Source organism: Ornithodoros turicata, chromosome 1, assembly GCF_037126465.1.
Source record: "Ornithodoros turicata isolate Travis chromosome 1, ASM3712646v1, whole genome shotgun sequence".
Lineage (NCBI taxonomy): Eukaryota > Metazoa > Arthropoda > Arachnida > Ixodida > Argasidae > Ornithodoros > Ornithodoros turicata.
Genome location: NC_088201.1, coordinates 132,961,709 through 132,981,894, shown reverse-complemented (window position 1 = coordinate 132,981,894; position 20,186 = coordinate 132,961,709). Strand labels below are relative to the sequence as shown.

Genomic DNA, 20,186 nt, shown 5'->3' with positions numbered 1-20,186 from the left:
TCCCACTTCAAAGGTTAGCGCCAAAAGTATGACACAGAAAGAAGCATGTGAACTGTCGTCCGCCTTCAAATTATATCAAGCAGTGACACGAGGAAGACTCACTATCATTGTGATGCTTCAGATGAAGAAAGCAGCAAGGTAACAAACAAAACAACAGGTACCTGAAACAGTGCGAAAACACACAAAGAGGACGCTCATAATGTTCGAGCTACGATGTGCTACACATTTCTTTCTTTTTTTCAACAGTTGCTGTGGCCTTTTCTCATTGAATGAAGTATGTCGGACAATTCCTTTTTAATGGCAAGAACAAAAGGAAAAGAAAGAAAAGAGATAGAAGATTGTCACATTCACTTTTTTTAGAACTTGATCAAATTACATGTGGCACGTGCTGCGATACTGACTCAGTGTAAAGCACTCTGGTCTTCCGCGTTGCACGATCCCGAAAACCTTCGTGCTTGCTTGCTTCGTAGGAGATATGACCTTCCAGAAAACATTCCTCCCACCTCTCACCATTTGACTTTTGCCTTTGTACAGGGATAATAGGCAGTGGGATAACCCAAGTACGAAGGGCTATTTTGGGAGTGCAGATTTTGTAGAAACACTGTTTCAGGAGAGAACCTGTTGCTGCTGACACCAAATGGATGGTGGCACCTAGTAGTGACACCTTTTTCGACACGATAGGGAAGGGGGAAAGTGGGACTGTAGCCTTAACAATTGGTTGATTAGGAAAACAAATGGAGCGACAATAAAAAAAAAAGGGGGTAGAGCAGTAATTTCACATATTTTAATTAATTTCTTTTACGCAAGGTGGCGGAACGAGACCGGCTGTTACAAGGGAAGGGCAATATTCATCCATCTATCAAAAAAACACAAATGTGCCCATTGTATACCTGTTTAGTGCCCCTCTAAGTGGTGAGGTATGCTACATTTTAGTGTTCATAGAAGCTGTAGCCATAAAGCAGGAGTAAAAGGCTCACGTGATGTAGTCCAGGAATGTGGCCAGGGGTTCCACTGCGTGGTTCCTCAGGTGCTGGAATTCCACCACCAATTTCTCCCGCAATTTGTCATCGATGACGGACACCGTGAGGGGGCTTGCCTCATTCGCCAAGAAGCTGCCATAGTCTGTGCTCTGCAGGTGGAGTTTCAGATCTGCAAGAGCAAACGAAGCATTAATCGAAGAAACAACATGAAAGCATGCACCTGTTCTGTGTAACCATGAACAGATTAGCTGAATGACATACAATCAAAGCATATGGACACAGGTGGTGCTGGATAGAGAAAGGTGGCAACAATGTTTCCAGAACCATATCATTCGCTTAAAATTTGTCCAGAAGGAACTCCACGTAAGCTTCAGAGCACACGAATGATGACAATTCGTGGCTTTACGTCCAGGAGAACTGTGATCACAGAACACATGAATGAAAGATGAGACTGAGCAACATTAAGATGTAACGGAGGTCAGACACAGAAATAACAGAAAGTCGCCCACTACACGATTGGATATTTCGGTAAAGAAATGTGCATGTGCAAATGTTGCTACACTCTGTGAAAGGGGAGACGAAATCTGATGGTATGGGTTACTGTTGAAGCCTTTCCAACCACCACGCTTGTTTAATCGTTGGAGGAGACAGGAGTTTGCCATGTCTATGCCTCCAGTCGGTTCCGTGTCTCATCCCGAGTGTTGCTTGGTCAAACTACTTGTGGGTGTCCATTTTCAACGGCGTAACTGCTCATACTAAAATCTCAGTTGACTACCGGCGTAACTGTAAACATCAAGGTGCCCGTCTTACCAGCTCATTTCCAGGACTGTAGCAGCAAAACTGATAACGGGACCACTGCATTGCTAAACTACAATGTCCAACGTCCAAGCTACAATGAAATAGTCGGAAGGTGCGGTCCATCACATGCAGACTGACATAACATGTAAAACAAGTAATCTCTGCCACACAAAGGAACTTCTAAAAAGGTCCAGTCCAGAGCAAATTATCGGACTAGAGCTCATGCGTTTGTTTCAACTGAAAATCAAAATGTTACAATTTCCATACCTTCCAAAGTCTCGCATTGTACCAAGTTTAAGTAGTCAGTCTGCTTCAGTATTCCGCTTTTAAATCCTCTTACCAAGCCTTCCAGGTAACCATTATTCATGTTAAATAAAACCTCAGACATAGTGTCAGAATATTGATCATATGACTCCCTCCTGCTTTCGCTTTGCGGCTGCCCGGATCTGCCTGCGCTGCAGACTACAGCGACCCCTTCAAATCTTCAAACACATGCCAAACAGTCAACATACAGCAAAATTAATACAGTAATATCACACTTTTATTCGTGATTTTATGCTGTTGTTTGTTTTCCTCTGGAAGTATACAGACATTATAGCAAATAGCGAATGTCATAAAGAGACATCGAGGCAGGGGGATCGGACTCACTCAAAACTCAAAAGCTCAAAAGAGCGTGACCATACGGGAGCTGCCATCCGTTGGTCATGGAAGTCGCTGCCTTCCGTTGGCAGCTCCATTCCGCTAAATTTGACGTGCTCCTTTTGCTTAATTCATCACTTGCTATCTAAATTTGGCTTACTATGTGCGTATCTCATATGTATTCGTTAAGCAAATAAGCAGTGAATATTTTCCAACTACATCACTTGCTTGTGTGCTGCCATTCGTTCATCACTTTGTTATCACGAAACTCAACCATAGAGTTAATATAGGAAGACTCTAGAGAACGTGCTTGGCGCGCCGTCAGGGATTCTCCTATCCCCGTGCGTGACCGCCCGCGCGCAGCCATCCGTTGGTCATGGACAGTGTTAGTGGACGAACTTCATGCCCCTAACTACAGCGGAGCTGATCCGTTTGTTGCCAACACTCTGCAGTCACGTGGGATGAGAAACTGGGGAATGAGCACTGATCTCTATGTATAAAGGCTGGATAGCGGATGGGTGAGGGGACCGCGGGAAAGGGTACGACAACCGGCCGCCATATTGCGGTGCTCAAAAGAGCGATTACAGCCCATAGGAATGCATGTAAGCTGTGACAAGTTTTGCTGTTTGTGAGCGCTTCCCTTGCTGCTTCGCTAAAATTTTGCCACGGATCGCTGCAGAAATCCCTCGTGATTGGGTTCCTTACGTTTTTTATGTGAAATCCCGTCACATACATGTTATTTCCTGTCTATTTCGTACTCGTGTGAGCGCGTGTCGTTCCAATCTTGTACTTTGAACTACGATTATGTGATTTGCTGGTTTTGTGTGGTCTTGTATTTGTTGTGTTACGTTTCCTTTGTCGTCCGTCAGCGTGTTGCTTCCCGTGTTTCCCCCATTTCCTTTCTGCTCGGGGGTGTGGAATGCCAGGGAATGTTTGCCACGTTTGTTTATGTAACTACCTTAATATGCTTGGGTATAAACATTATGCTTTGCACAGGAAGTTTAGATATGACTAGTTATGACACGACATGCCGAACGGCACTAAAGCACTTCCAAAGGACTAGAATGATATGTGATATAATGGCTATATGACGTTAAAAACATATCGACTAGAAATATGTGCACTGAGGAAATAAATGGCGGTAAAGACAGTTCAAAATGACTAGAGGTAGAGTGAATAAGTCATAAAAAGGCTAAGTAGCAAGGTCTTGTGGTGAAAGCTCCAACATCAAAGTATCACAAGTCCAGTTGCAATAGCAAGTTTGAAGCAGTCAAGCAGGTAAGTGGGCAGAGTGCATTACTGGTTGTTGAATATGATAACCTTGACAATTTCTTTCGCAGCTGAGGCCTGGCTGTCACCTTCTCTGTATATTCCTTGGCAAGGTGGTGCAGTCCGATACTGCTGTAGCACTGGGAAACTTCTTTGATCAGACGGATCACATTGTTTTCATTTGGGCTGCATTCAAACATATGTTGTCGCAAACTTAAGCACCGAGAATAAAGAGTAGACATTCGAGGTTGAAAAATTATTTATTGTCTCTAAGTAAAGTAAACATGCTGGAACGCACCAAAGAGACATGTGGCTGGTGTGTTTGTATGTCCCACTAATACGAGTTTGTACATTAGGCAACATTTTCATGCAATACTGTTTTCTTTATATGCTTTTGCCCATCTTAGTATTGTCCTGTCCAATATGGAGTGGCTTTTACTGCATATGAATTCATAATTCAGGAGTATTTTCATACATTGGACTAGCTGCAGCTTTAAGGTGCCCTTCGTGCAGTACTGATTCCAATCATCAACCATAGCTTGAAACTCTTAACTAGGGAACATGATTCTAGAAACTAGATTTTCATGCAAATACACACTTTCAACCAGAGTTCGAGGTAACTCGTTACTGTAACTAAGTTCCTTTCCTTTGTAACTATATAACTTAACTCGCTACTTTTGCACCGTGGTAACTTTCAGAGGAACTCCTTTTTCAGGTAACTTTGCCAAAGTAACTTAAGCTAAGTTCCAAGTTACTTCCAATTCGCTTTTAACTAGCGTCCACTTATTTCCTTGCTTTCTTTATGGTTCTTGCACAGCATTTTATGTCATAAAACGTGATGTCCAGTCAATGACAGTATTCTGTTCAGGAAGTAAGAACTGCTGCTATTGAAATGAAGCTGAACCATCGTGTGCCCACAGGGAATAAGATGTAACGCATTTGAATTGTTGGACATAAACGAAAACTCAACGCAGGCAACTCAGGGTTGAACTCAACTGCACCTGTGTAGTGTTATTTTGTGTCCAAAGTAACTTGGGAGTAACTCGTTCTTTTTTTAAGTAACTCTGTAACGTTTCAAGCTACATTTCGGGCTCAATAACTTAGTTCTTAACTTAGTTGCATTTTTCACACGGTAACTTTGTAAAGAGTTCCTTTTGACGGGCAACTTCTCGATCTATGCTTTCAACTCTGCATGCTTTTTGTACACTACAAAAGTAAGATACTTTTGCCCCATTTTGCGTATTTTAAATGCATTCAAAGTGAATTCCTAGAGGTGCATATTTTGAGCAAGATCAATGAATTTTTCATGCGTGTGTGTTCAACCAGCTTTCAGTGCATATAAATCCGGCCTCTACATATGTCGCATGCATTATTACTTTCTGGAGGTGTTCTGGGAAGTCGAACTTGTTGGGCACAGCGTCAGGCCTCAGTCGATCGGTTTGGCCCGTTCTGTCGAAGCATTTGTTTTTAAAATGTTTGCTGCAGACCAGTGATGTCGTCGACGGCGTCCAGTCCTTTCGCCTGACATTTACCGCACACTTTGTTTAAATGTTCTGGGCGGCCGTGAGGGAACCTGCATTGAACAATTTATGCCACCAATAAGGGATGACAAGGCTAATCCAAGCAAGCAATCGTCGATACCATGACCAACAAACTGAGCCGTAGATACCACAGCTGACAAGCGCACTTCAACGCCTGCTGCGTGCCGAGACCATACCCGTGAACTGCAGGAAGGAGACTGTCACAATGACTCTATCCAGATAACGTACGGCTCAAAGTTTAACGCTTAGATCTTGAGATACGATTCACAAAGTGCCGCACACATGCATCCACAGCGACGTTTTGTCACCCCGCTGGTGGACTAATAAATCACGTTTATTTGTAAAACCAAGTCACTTACTTGTGAAATGTCGTCCCCGGTGCCTTGCCAGTACGGTCAGCACACCCATAACCATAGCAGGCGGGCATGACACCACAAAAATGCTACACAAAGGCGCATGCACATAATGCAGCTGAGTGGCGGACGGCAATGTTTTGAGCTTCCCAAGATGGCGGCCGGTGACCGTACGGTTGCACCCTCAATCCGCTATCCAGCCTATTACTATAGAGATCAGTGGGAATGAGCCCATGCCGTGTAATTGCGTTGAGAACGCACGAATCTTCGGGTTACGTGCAGAATTGAGTAGTGCTATCGGAATCAGTATAAAACGCGAATCATCTACGAGATTACCTGCGACACCGCCAACAATTTGCTTTCCACCGACACGGATGAAGATGTTTACCGCCTATATGTCGTGTTGAAGTGGCGTTTGTATGCTTTGCGAGCGAAATCAATAAATCGTTACCCATCGTAACAAATGTAGGCATGTATTTCCGAAGGCAACAGAATTCCAAGATGAATACACACAGTAAACCGCTATTTTCATGCTGCTCTGCGAACCAACGGGAACCGGAAATGGCAAAAACGAAACCACCCGCCATTCCATGCTCTGGTCTGTTGAGTTCAAGGGGGATCGGACCACTGATCTCGATTGTAAAAGGCTGGATCGCGGATAGGGAGCGCGAGCGTGAAGAAACCGGCCGCCATCTTACTGTACCCACAACAGTCGCCGCAGCGATCATGGCAACTTCTTGCAATTACGGTCGTACCAACCGTCCTGGCCTTACAGGTTACAGGGCCTAAATTTATACAGGTGAGTCACTCTTCATCAAGGAATAAATAGGCGTCCATTCTGTATATTTAGTTGCCCATTATGAAGTGTTTTTTTGCCCAAAACGAGCACTGGATGCAGGTTGATCGCTCTTCCGACGTTCAATCGAGCACACTTGCATTTTACCCGGCGGCAAATACAGTTTGAGTGCATAATATGCTTGAAAGAACACGTTACACTACACAGGTAGTGTTGTCATTAATATATGTGCGAGCACTCGAGCGCTTTTTTACATGCATTGCTAGCATGGTACACCGTGTTCTCTGCGGAAGCAAGTGCCACATTCATTTCTTTGAATTACCTTCGCGCACAAGTTCGGTATTACGTCATAATGAGACCAAGATTGTCACCCTTTTTCATGTATTGATATTGTTTTGTGCCTTGGTTTGATTTGTGACAAAGAATCCTACGTAACGGTGGTGTGGCGCGACTTGAATAACGCCTTTGTGTCTGAGCTGTATCGTCAGCTTGTTACGATAGTAATAATTTGTAGCGTGTCGCGCTATTTGTAGCAGTTTTTAAGGCAAAAGTGGTTTCTCAATACAGGTTTCATCATGAGGGCTACCCAGTGAATAATCTGTGCAGTGTGATACGGCTGGGTGTACAGGTAAGTATCACGTTCCTCATCCACTGGTTTCTACTTTACAGGAAGGAACAACCTCAGTGCACGCACTGTGGTTAGCCTCTCTCAGTTTTGCATATTTTCTTACATGTTCACATCAGAAACACACCTTACACTTTAGGCTCCTTCACCCAGCAATATAATAATTAGAGATTATAATTCTTTTTAGAAGAGTTCCCCATATTCTTTTTGGAATAGTTTTTAATCTTTTGAATTTTTAGAAGATACAGGGATTGTAAACCATGTTTTAAACTGATGTTTTAGCATTTGTCCAATGCATTTATTAAACAACATATTCATTTTTAACTGGTTACACCCAAACCAATGTTCTGATGTATTATTTCCTTTGTTGTCGATGCACCATAAAAATTGGAATAATCATCATCAATGCAGGTTACTTCACGGTTGCCTCGACATACTCAAGAAATGGGTGCAGAACCTGCGTAATGCCCACAAACTTTGACTACCACAGCACCTCCAGAAAGTAAAGGCATATGTGTCACATGGGATTTTTAAAGGCATTCACAGTATATAATACCTTGTATGAACTGTTGTAGAGCCTCTACAGTACACTCTCAGAAATTAAAACTTGTCACGGAACTGTGATAATTGTTTCAGTTAATAGGCATGTACATATACGCTATAAGAAGAAAATTATTTATTGAAAATGCACTTCTCTGGCTACTCATGTTGTTTACATCTACTGTTGATCACATTCATTTATCACATATTATATTCTTATATATTATTATTATATTATCACATATTCGATCACACTAAATTTAAAATTCAGCATATATGAGAAAATATCAGGAGGGAAATTGCTATGCATTGCTCATTCCAACCTAAAATTGAGTGCTACAAATTTAGAGAGCGTACCAGACCATTGTCATTCCTAAAATATATATTGCCATTGTAGCAAGGTCACAAAACAATAAATGTAGTCTTTTGCGACCTCCCTGCACGTTCATTGTATCCTGAAACGCATAAGTGCAAGAAATAAATCTTGAACTTGAATAAACTCGATGTTGTATAAACTTGACATAAAATATTGAATAATTTCAATTCCATTTCAATTTTGTTAGTAGTATTTGCAATACATAGTACACAGTGGGGGCCCCGTAGCATAGCTAGAGGTGGGGCCTCCCGGAAACAATCTGAATATCATGTATGTGGCGACAACATCAGAACAAGGTATCCGATATAACGATGTACTGTCACAGTATGGGACAAAGCACAATACGCACAAAAATAAAAGAACAAACAAATTAAATAAATATAAGAAATAAAAACAACTGAGATTGAGCAAAAATGTGACGTTTATGAAGGTGAACAGCGTAGGCGAAAAAGCCCATGGGTGAAAGAAGACAAATAGTTGAAAAAGCGTGCATGAAAAGAATGTGTATGAATATGAGTAACTAATTCATGAAATGGTTCCGTAAGATGATCCGAAAACGTTGGAACGAACGTACTGACTTTAGGTTATCGGGCAAGGCGTTCCATAGTTTGGCAGCAACGAAGGTGAATGTTTGCTTCCCGTAGTTGGTTGTTGTGCGTGGCAGGAGAAAATTACAAGGTGATCTAGATGGAACGACTACTGCAAGACACTGATTGTTGAAGACACCTGACAAATGCTTGCACAGAAGCAGTAGAACGCGGAAATGAAACAGCTGCATGAGTGGCAAAATACGCAGTGATATGAAGAAGTGGCGACTGCTGCATACTGTGGGAGTGAATGTAATGATGCGAATAGCTCTTCTTTGTAAGCGGTTTAGAGATGAGAGATATATGTGGATCCCCATGATGTGATGCAGTAAGAGAGGTGGGGAATGTATGAAAGCGTAATATAATGACACAAGTGTATGGAGTGGAAAAAAATATTTGACCTTGGATAACGCATGAAGGCCGTAAGCCGCACGCTGACATATGTTTGAGATGTGTGCTGTGAACTTGAAATGGGTATCTAACGTTACTCCCAGGAACGTTACCTTGCCAGTAGGTAAAAGAGAGCTACCATTTAGCGTTAAAGTTGGCAGCAGCGGTAGTTTCCTCTGAGGGCTATGGAAGAGAATGAATTCAGTTTTTTTATTATTAATAGTTAGCTTGTTGGTGCGGAATATAATGAATGATATAAAATATTGAATAAACTAGAACTAGTATATTCTCTTTACTCATCATCAGTGATCTTCATTACAAATTTGAGGTTCATTACATAGTTCATTCATTACAAAGTTTGCTCCTTTTGCTTAATTCATCACTTGCTATCTAAATTTGGCGTACTATGTGCGTATCTCATATGTATTCGTTAAGCAAATAAGCAGTGAATATTTTCCAACTACATCACTTGCTTGTGTGCTGCCGTTCGTTCATCACTTTATTATCACGAACTCAACAGACCAGAACATGGAATGGCGGGTGGTTTCGTTTTTGCCATTTCCGGTTCCCCTTGGTTCACAGAGCAGCATGAAAATCGCGGTTTACTGTGTGTAGTCATCTTTGGAATTCTGTTGCCTTCGGAAATACATGCCTAACATTTGTTACGATGGGTAACGATTTATTGATTTCGCTCGCAAAGCATACAAACGCCACTTCAACACGACATAGGCGGTAAACATCTTCATCCGTGTCTGTGGAAAGCAAAGGGTTGGCGGTGTCGCAGGTAATCTCGTAGATAGGATATGATTCACGTTTTATAGACCAGAATTTTCGCCGTCTCCACTGCGCGGCCATTTTAAAGCGACCGTGGCGCCATCGTGCGAGTATTTCCTGCGGGGACTGCGGGCGCTTCGGTTCTTCGGTTCAGACCATTCGCGAAGCTGTGCGTTCGGGATATGGATCGTTGTTCGAGCCCCCCGTTGCCCGTACAGAAGCATAAGTGTATATTTTTATGCATATGAGTTGCGTTTCATAAGGCTTAGAAATAAAACAGAGCAAAAACCGAAATCAGCAAAGGGTGTGGCATCTAGTAAACCTCAGCGATAGCGCAGGCGCTACATGCATTTCCTAGTTTATTGAACCATCGAACATAGTTATGTTCTGTATATGTATATTTCTTCTATGTACATGTGGTGCAGTCTCAACGCAAAGTTTTTGCAGTATGGCGCGAGAGACTATAACATTGCGGGTAATATTCAATCGACTTTACAGAATTAAATAAGTACACGTGTGAAGCAAGGACCCCACACTCTAACAGTTACATTAACTGCCATCATTATTTCTGATCGTCGTTAATATTTCATGGTAGAACAGGTCGTTAGCTCATAACGCCCCATACTTCGATTTTTTATGACGCTCTTCGCTGGAAAACAGCCCACAGACCGACTGGCATAAAAGGGTAAAGTTACATGACAAAAGCGCTCAGCGGTAAAGGAAAAACGTTTCTTATCATTAATCCGCAATATGGAATTTAAAACGCTTGCTAACTGTGTTACGTTGCATGAACAAGATTTTCATAATTTCAGTTTCCGGGTTGCTTACTCAAACTTGTTTATGCTGTGCACCACTAGGAATTTCGTAGTTTGCGATGAACACTGGGAAGTTCGCTGTGGATACTCAGTAAAAAATTGCTTGAACTTTAAACGACGACAACCATTACGGTAAGCTTAATTGGTGAAGGCATTGGCTGCTGTGTACACATTTTGCATTGAAATGTGTAACGAAACGATCTTCGGACTTAAAATAACGGTTTGCCGGACGCGGGCAAAATGAACGCGTTATTATACACCACAATTTCCTTTTGGGTGACTACGTAAAACAATGTGCATCAACATGACAGCGGTTCGAATTCCCGACGCCTTTCAAGCGCTGTGAGGACTCTGTGCAGCTGGTGTACATGCAATGCAATAGCCATTTCGCCTCCATTCGTATTACAAATCCCGTCCATTTTGTTTGCGTTTATTCTTCGTAGAATCAGCCACAGAACAGTGTCACCTAGATAAACATATGTTGTTGATTTAGAAAAATCCAGGCCATACGAAAATGCCACAAACCAACACCGCGCCTACAGTTAACTTGCATTCCGACAGCTTCATACGCAATCCCCGCGCCGAACGAGCTCGCAGGTGGCGCGCTGTGTCGAGAGTACGGGGAGTGTCTGGTTCGCGCTGGTTCGTAGCTAAAATTCTGGTCTACATGGCAACGTTAACCTTGTGATTCCGATAGCACTATTCAATTCTGCACGTAACCCGAAGATTCGTGCGTTCTCAACGCAATTACACGGCTGGCCTCGCTTCCTATGGTGGACGCCGTTGCCTCCATGGGCTCATTCCCCAGTTTCTCATCCCACGTGACTGCAGAGTGTTGGCAACAAGCGGATCAGCTCCGCTATAGTTAGGGGGCTGAAATTCGTCCACTAACACTGTCCATGACCAACGGATGGCTGCACGCGGGCGGTCACGCTCGGGGATAGGAGAATCCCATTGACGGCGCGCCAAGTACGTTCTCTGGAGTCTTCCTATATTAACTCTATGCATCGAGGGGGAAGAGCCAGGTGGGGCAAAGTCGCCATCTTCCCATGTATGTATTTCACACTTGGCCTCTTGGCCTTCGGGAGAGGAAAGTCAGTTGCGCTGCGCATGCGCTAGAAGTGATGTCACGTGTCTTTCTTTGCCGCCGCCTTGCAGTCTGCTCGCTTCGCGTACGCATGCGCTAGCAGACAGCGGTTTGTTTGGTTGAGCTGCATGAGCATGGCTTGAGGATGAGATTTGTGGTAGTGGTGAAGCAGCTTTGCCAAATATTCTGTTCCTCGCTGGATGTCCCGCTCATCCGTCGATGTTCAACAGGTGAGGGAACGTTTCAGCAACGCCTGCGAGTTTCATGCTCGTGGTTCAAAAGGTGAGGGCGTCTGTACAAAATTGTAAAATGGGCCGCTCTGTTACTACAGATGCAACAAGTGCCAGTCCACTTTTTCTGAGCTGCATCTTCTCAGTCCAGGCAGCAGCACCACCAGGTAAATGTAGGTACACAACTTCCTAGTGAATTAAGACGCACGAGTGCAATTCTGAAGCTGGTAAGTACGTCTCATGCTACACACCATTCGCGTTAAACGCTCTTATTTTGCATGTGTTGTAGCAAATGATTCAGTGGCATAAACCGGCAGACTGGTGCGTAATGTACACACATAGTGCCAAGTTGGACTAATTCTCGTGACGTGTTCGTAAAATCTGTGTAATCGGACTGTCTAATTGTCACCTGTTCTATCTTAACACCGAAGTCGGTATGTGAGTAAGAAATATCGTGGTTTCGGCAATTATCCCCAGGAGAAAATCTGGAGTGGTCCCAGAATGGTTCCAGTTGAATCTGGACTGGTTCCAGTTGGATGTTTGATGGTCCTGGAATGGTTCCAGTTGAATGTGGATGGTCCCAGCTGGATTCCCAAGTGGGGTGGCTGGTTCCACTTTGGTGACATCAGTGGTACCACTCTGGTCTCAGATGGTTCCAGAAGTTCCAGCTGGAGCCTCACAGGTACCATTTTCTTCCCAGAATGGTCGCTGAGACTCCAAGTTGGGCAGCTTCCCCCTTTGAGATTTCATCTTGTCCACACTTGCCATGTTTTGTTTGATCTATTACTCTGATCTATTTTAGCACAGGCATGATCTCTTTTTATTGCTGTTTATCCAGGTGCGCGCGTCTGCGAATGCTGTATCCCTGTAACTCCAATTCGTGCACATTCTCATCTGAGGTGAATATCATAACATATTAAGTACGAGAGAAATGTAAAAAAATACATCTCAACAACAACAAAAACTAAGCTAAATACTAATACTAGAAGAAAGACAACAACAAAAAGAGAAAAGTAATTGCGGAGGCTGATGCAATGTGAAGACGCCACGGCAATTCAAACTACAAACGGCGAGAGCCGAGAGGGAGAGGAGTGGGCGAAAGGCGAGAGTGGCAGTTGGAAGTTGGAACGGTTGGAACTTCGACGCGTCGCTGCAAGTTGGTTTTGTACAGTAGCCGTCGCAAGGATGGTGTATCTCCTGTGCAGTATTTACGTGTGTTTCAGTGCACTTTGTAAGACAATGTGATGACAATGGTTCCTGTGCAACATATTGTCGATTTCCCGGAAGAGTTTTGACGCCAAGAAGACGTAAACGGCGTAGGGGCAAGAACGCACTATGAAACGCCAATCGGACTGCACATCGCGAATGTTTCCAGGTATGAGTGATGACCGTGATGTTTTGATTACTGTTAATTAGATGTTTCATTTTAGAAACTTCGGAGGAACTTTGAATTGAATACGTGTGAAAGAGTGAAAGAGAAACAGGATAAGAAGATTCCGAACCCACACAACCACTGATGTTCGGATGACGTCCTGAAATGGTCAGAATGTCTTCGTCAAAAACTGACATAAATAGGATGTCCTCTGGATGTCTGTTTGCGATGTCCGGTGGGACAATAAGATTATACGTCCTGCAGATATCCTGCCGTCATCCTGTGGCTCATGTCTCGTGTCAAATCAGAACTTCCGTGTGAAGTCATGTGGGATGTATTCTCTAAGTATGCGGTAGGTGTAATTCTCTTCAGACATGCATGCCACGGTAATAAAACAATGTGTGGCCCAGGACGCAAATGCCCCGCCCCCTGTCCCCCTCCTTCCTGCTGTCCTCTCTGCATCTGTCCACATCTGAACGCCACTGAAAGCCACAGTTGCTTCGTGGCGCTAACGCTGAATTACAAAATAAATAAAAATAAAACAATGTGCATATTAGCATTATAGGAAAACAGCTTGAATAAATGACATCGATCGGCAAAATAAATTGTATATGCTACATAATGTCTAGCCTCTATTTGACATAGTATAAAAATATTTTAGTAATAAGCAAAGACTCATTTTATTTCTTAATATTGTATAATTTTACATACCCGCACATGCGGATCTGTTGGATGATACATACTCTCTGGGACACTGGGATGCTCAAAGACGCAAGTATATATTGTCACGAAGCGCAATAGGCCGGCGAGTCGTCGAATAAACAGCAAACGATTTATTAAACTACTTGGTAGCAAAAGCACAAGAGTGATAGCTCTCTGAACACAACTGAGTCCAAAGAATGAATGCTCCAGCCTGGAGCGCACAAGCATTTAAGCGTCGCGCCGAAAAGTCCAGAAACAGCACGTGCGTTTGCCAGAGAGCAGCTGTGTCTGGAAGCTTCTTTCTTCTTCTTCAGCATGCGCCGGGATGAGATGTACCGTTTCGTGCCTGCCCTGGAAGTTTCGCGAAGATGATTCGTGGCAATATGTAAGGTATGAAGCAGGGAGTCTTGCCTCAGTCGGATCTCACTAATCAATCACTTTAGGCTAATTATGTGTAGTTCCAAACAGTACAGAACATAAAACCATATGTACAACAGCATATTAAAATGGTTAATGTCCAGTGCAGGAGCGTATGGGCTGTGGTTGTGGTTTTTTGGCAAATTTCACTGCAAGATTTGTGCGCCAACGTATGAGCAGACAAGTCGAAGTTACACAGGGATTGAGCAGACTCACTCTTAGCGGATTGTGTAAGGTGAAACAAAATAGATGTCAAGGACGCTTCAGTACAGTTAGAGAGCTTTGATATCAAATGACTTCACTTTTGCACTGCCACTGGGGGGAATTCAAATAATGCAGTCGTTGCCCTTTGTTTGGTTTCTGTAGCTATTTATTTTCTCCAACACACTATTTCTGTGCGTATAGTGTCAACTGATAAGGCAACCCGCAATTATCTCCAGGATTTGTTTGACTAAGAATTTGGACATAAAGGACTACAGATGACCATTCGAAATATTTTCATTTTAAGACATCTGATGAAAGTATATCCGTCAATTTACCTAACAGCTCAAGAGGTTTTGATGCATGCTATGTTTTTTTTTCTAGGTGTACAAACACATTCGCGCTTGTTCACTCTCGACTTGCCCCCCGGGTGTAGCAAAGGGGAGAAGGACTACCTATGATTGCATAGCGTTTACGCAGTGCCTGCCTCTTTCTTTTTGTGTGCGAGGGCTTTCTTTGTAGTTGGCACACCTGTTCCCTGAGGCATTAGGAATTGAAAAGGTGAATGCGGGCATGGATGATTTCATTGTCCCACGGGTGTTTCCCTGTGGGGAATGCTTCTTCAGAGCCCTGAACAGCTGACTAGCAGACGACAATCACTCAGAACCAATCGGCTAGCGTGGTGTCTGTATCGTTAACGCCACGTTACGGGCTGGTACTGCTCTCCACCAACGTTGCGCACAGTTGCGTTCTGCCGGAGTACTTTAAAATCAATTTCTGTGATAATTATGACCTTGTGGGATGAATCACTTCTCATGGTGCATTTTACTGTCCTACTTCACAGTTTTATAGAAAGAAAACAGGGTGTTAAAAATGACTTTTGTGCTACTTTAAGAATCACTACAGCAATGTACAACATATATCCACAGTGTATCCTCATCCACTAGAGACTGATCACTATTTCAACTTATTCAAGTTTCACTTATAAGTACGCTTATGGTCAAATGATCCAACGAGTCAAATGTTCCAACAGGTCATAAGCTCCAAAAAGTCACGTGACAGGCGAGTCAAAAGCTCCAAAGCGTCAAATGCTCCAACCGCGTCAAAAGATCCACACGGGTTCCGTATTGTTCAATATTATCTCGTCCTCTGAGCGTCAAATGCTCCAACCGCGTCAAAAGATCCACACGGGTTCCGTATTATTCAATATTATCTCGTCCTCTAACCAACTTTCTAGCGATGCCTTGTACCAGAAAGTTTTTTTTTTTTTCGAAGAACAACATCCAGTGAAACTCAAGTCGAAAGGGTAACGTACTCTTCAGTGTTTTCGTGTCCCCTGCCATGTATGTAAACGTGTTAACCTTGGACATGGTCAATGACCGTAACCCCTGAACGACAGGAATGGGCTTATTCTGGGAAGCAGGACGTCGTGTGCAAACTTGGAGTTGAAGTCAGTAATACCGTATTGTTCAATATTATCATGACCCCTGAAAGACAGCAATGGGCTTATTCTGGGAAGCAGGACGTCGTGTGCAAACTCGGGGTTGAACTCAGTAATTCCGTATTGTTCAATATTATCTCGTCCTCTGACCGAAGAAGAACGTCCAGTGAAACTCAAGTCGAAAGAGTAACGTAACGTGTACAAAGGGTTCGTTGCACTCATCAGTATTTTCTTGTCCCCTGCCATGTATGTAAACTTATTAACCTTGGACATGGGCAATGACCGTAACCCCTGAACGACAGGAATGGGCTTATTCTGGGAAGCAGGACGTCGTGTGCAAACTTGGAGTTGAAGTCAGTAATACCGTATTGTTCAATATTATCATGACCCCTGAAAGACAGCAATGGGCTTATTCTGGGAAGCAGGACGTCGTGTGCAAACTCGGGGTTGAACTCAGTAATTCCGTATTGTTCAATATTATCTCGTCCTCTGACCGAAGAAGAACGTCCAGTGAAACTCAAGTCGAAAGAGTAACGTAACGTGTACAAAGGGTTCGTTGCACTCATCAGTATTTTCTTGTCCCCTGCCATGTATGTAAACTTATTAACCTTGGACATGGGCAATGACCGTAACCCCTGAACGACAGGAATGGGCTTATTCTGGGAAGCAGGACGTCGTGTGCAAACTTGGAGTTGAAGTCAGTAATACCGTATTGTTCAATATTATCATGACCCCTGAAAGACAGCAATGGGCTTATTCTGGGAAGCAGGACGTCGTGTGCAAACTCGGGGTTGAACTCAGTAATTCCGTATTGTTCAATATTATCTCGTCCTCTGACCGAAGAAGAACGTCCAGTGAAACTCAAGTCGAAAGAGTAACGTAACGTGTACAAAGGGTTCGTTGCACTCATCAGTATTTTCTTGTCCCCTGCCATGTATGTAAACTTATTAACCTTGGACATGGGCAATGACCGTAACCCCTGAACGACAGGAATGGGCTTATTCTGGGAAGCAGGACGTCGTGTGCAAACTTGGAGTTGAAGTCAGTAATACCGTATTGTTCAATATTATCATGACCCCTGAAAGACAGCAATGGGCTTATTCTGGGAAGCAGGACGTCGTGTGCAAACTCGGGGTTGAACTCAGTAATTCCGTATTGTTCAATATTATCTCGTCCTCTGACCGAAGAAGAACGTCCAGTGAAACTCAAGTCGAAAGAGTAACGTAACGTGTACAAAGGGTTCGTTGCACTCATCAGTATTTTCTTGTCCCCTGCCATGTATGTAAACTTATTAACCTTGGACATGGGCAATGACCGTAACCCCTGAACGACAGGAATGGGCTTATTCTGGGAAGCAGGACGTCGTGTGCAAACTTGGGGTTGAACGAAGGGGTATAAAACCTGGACTGGGCGGTCCGAAAACATTCGGGAGCAGAGGTCATCTTCACGGTTCTCGCTGTCCGAACTGCAAGCATACATCCACCTTGATTGCCTGGTTGAATGGACCTCGACTTCGGTGCCCCGACTTTTGTCCCATCCAGTTATCGCTCGAAGCATCAAGTGATTCAGTACCGAAGCAAACGATGGCCAAATGCAGTGTTAGAGTTTGCATTCAAATCTACAAACAAGAAGGACCCCAGTATCCAGTACTACAGGTATGTATAACTTTTAAGTGGACATTCTGATACCGTTATACTAAGTTCGATAGCAGCAGTACTCGGTGTTTAAAAGTTGGTTACCTATATTTTTTTTCTTTTTCTTAGAATGTCGGACCGCAGAGTGAATTCATATTAATGCCGGACGATTCGTGAATGCTTCTTTTACAGATGCACGAGCTGTTATCGCCTGAGCAGGTTGGCGAGGGGAACCAACGAAACCTGGTCTGTTGCCCACGTCACGCTGCAAAACGGCGTCATGAGGACAGACCCGGATCATCCATCGACACCGCACAGCTGTGACCCCGCCGAGGATGCAGAGGCGGCCACAGTCCTTTCCAGGCGTTACATGTATGAAGTCCGAACAGACGTACGGACCAGCAGAAAGAGACCTCGGCAGGCATTCGACGAAGCAGTGTCTGCTGTACAGGTCAGGTTTCAAGATGACGACGCGAGTCTTCAAAATGACATCAAACGCCAGATGAGCACCAGCTACGGTTTTGCCTCCAAAAGACGTGCGTTGTCGCGCAATCGACACGCAAACATTCCGAAGGGAAACTCCATTGACGCCATACTTCCGGAGCTGCGAATTACGAAGGATGGCCAGCAATTTCTTCAACTGGAAGACAAGACTGAAGGGAGGAGACTGCTCGTATTTTACGCCGAGAAGGACCTGGACGCCTTCGCAAACACGGAGTACATCCTGGGGGATGGCAACTTCAAGTATAATCCATCCGAATTTCACAGCCCTGGACAGCTGTACACAATACATGCAATTGTCAAAGGCGAAGCGCACCCCATAGTGTACGCATTGATGCAGGCAACAGATGTGAGAGCGTACCAAGCGGTGTTCCACACCTTGAAGGAGTCCATGGTGCGACGATTTGGTCACGTCGGGAGCCTATCCACTACGGCGACCTGGCTATTTGACTATGAGTCTGCAGCAATACGGGCAGCACTCAATGTGTTCCAGACAGCGACGGGTGAACCCAACGTGAGTACGAGATCAGAGTAGTGTTCTCATCTTATTGGCTATATTGTTCTTGCTGCAACGTATATAAATGTTTCTTCTTATTCCTTATTCCTTTCCTTTCTTCTTCATTGATTACGCAGGTGCGAGGCTGCGCCTTTCACTATGCCAAGGCCATCAACAAGAAGCGAGACGAGCTCGGTCTGAAGGTGTTGTGCAGAGAGAACGCCGAAGTCAACCGATGGTTTGTTCGAGTGAGGCATCTGCCGTTCGTTCCTGACGACTTCCGCCTGGCCTTCGCCGACGACATCCTTTCTGTGAAGCCGGACCTGCCTCCACTACATGCGGCGCGTCTGGCGCTGTTTGACCGGTACTACCGAGCGTACTGGCTCACGAACAGCCTGCTGAAGGACCGCTGGGGACAATTTGGGAACCGAGGACCGAGGACCACAAACCACGTAGAAGGCTGGCACAATGGCCTGCACAGTCGGTTCACGTGTCGTCACCCAAACCTGGCCGAGTTCCTGGAGTTCCTGCGAGTCAGTCAGCACGCCGTGCAAAACAGAGTCCAGGCCCTTCTGTTGGACCCGTTGGCAGTGCCAACCCCGACGTCAGCTGCAGTACGGGAGAGAAACGCGAGCCTATTGCAAGAAATGGACTCCTTCTCGTGGTACTTGAGCACAAGTCCGGTATCTTTTATGGACCTGACCACGTACCTAGACAGAATCGCCTTGGTTGGTGTCCTGCCGTCGGAAAGTTAGCGTCCGCACATTTTGTATCTAATGTAAATATTGTTATATTCCAATTAAATAGTTGCTTTCATTTCCACATCTCTGTTCGGTCATTTTCCCTGACCAATTGTATAACCACGGGGCGTCAAAAGATCCAACCGGGTCAAAAGCTCCAACGCGTCAAAAGCTCCAACCGGGTCGAAAGCTCCAACGCGTCAAAAGATCCAACGGGTCAAAAGATCCACTGTTGGACCTTTTGACTCGTTGGAGCTTTTGACGCGTTGGAGCTTTTGACGTGGAATCTTATAAGTAGTTCACTGTATCTAGGTGTGTTATCGCTGCAGGCGATAGACAGATAATTACAGTGGATTGGTGATCACAGGTGGGACCCATTGTCACAGACTCCGGATGTGGCTTCATTTTCCATTGAAGTAAATGTCGCGTTAAGAACATTCCACATAGTAAAAATAGCATGGCATCAGGAACAGCAGGCTCTCGGAACCATTTGGTCTATATAGTGCTGTGTTGACTTCTGCCTCCAAAGAACGATAAATTAGTCCTCAAAATATATAGCGAATGAGCAAGAGACTAATTATGCATTACCAGGTCGACATGTCTAAACCAAAAATTATACATAGAAAAAGACCATGCACACATGCCATATATTAGGTGCCCCCTTTGTAATGTAGTAATATACAGAGTGTTTGTTTTTCACCGGTTACATAATTTTTATTTTCAAAACTGGCAGAGCAAAATAGATGCCATTTTAGCAGGTGGTTATAGAGACAAACGAATAACCGGTACGACTGCGTATGCAACTACTGGATGACTACTTAGCTAAAATCCATTAATTAGTAATTAGATGTTTTATGGGTAATGTGAGATAGCAGAATTTGA

At 44.1% G+C, this 20,186-nt stretch overlaps 2 protein-coding genes across 2 annotated transcripts in view; one reads left to right on the top strand and one right to left on the bottom strand.

Annotated features, from left to right (window-relative positions):
• Nucleotides 1-2,251, bottom strand: part of LOC135378608 (V-type proton ATPase subunit d 1) — a 62,986-nt gene extending 60,735 nt beyond the window's left edge. Inside the window, exons 1-2 of the mRNA XM_064611684.1 lie at nucleotides 2,046-2,251; nucleotides 978-1,149 (exon numbers count right to left, since the gene is read on the bottom strand). Coding sequence (XP_064467754.1) covers nucleotides 978-1,149; nucleotides 2,046-2,166 — 293 coding nt within the window. The 5' untranslated portion in view covers nucleotides 2,167-2,251. The remainder of the gene's footprint in view (nucleotides 1-977; nucleotides 1,150-2,045) is intronic.
• A 14,798-nt stretch (nucleotides 2,252-17,049) lies between these two features.
• On the top strand, nucleotides 17,050-19,380 carry LOC135378607 (uncharacterized). Its single transcript, XM_064611683.1, has 3 exons — nucleotides 17,050-17,588; nucleotides 17,760-18,582; nucleotides 18,702-19,380. The coding sequence occupies exons 1-3, from the start codon at nucleotides 17,434-17,436 to the stop codon at nucleotides 19,317-19,319; spliced, it is 1,596 nt and encodes a 531-aa protein (XP_064467753.1). The 5' UTR covers nucleotides 17,050-17,433; the 3' UTR covers nucleotides 19,320-19,380.
• Nucleotides 19,381-20,186: the final 806 nt, after the last annotated feature.

Bases quoted from the DNA above. Each gene is read 5' to 3' on its own strand.
- LOC135378607 (XM_064611683.1), top strand. From the start codon at position 17,434: ATGGACCTCGACTTCGGTGCCCCGACTTTTGTCCCATCCAGTTATCGC. The intron at 17,589-17,759 runs GTATGTATAACT...CTTCTTTTACAG, and splicing joins CCCAGTATCCAGTACTACAG to ATGCACGAGCTGTTATCGCC. The intron at 18,583-18,701 runs GTGAGTACGAGA...TTGATTACGCAG, and splicing joins CAGCGACGGGTGAACCCAAC to GTGCGAGGCTGCGCCTTTCA.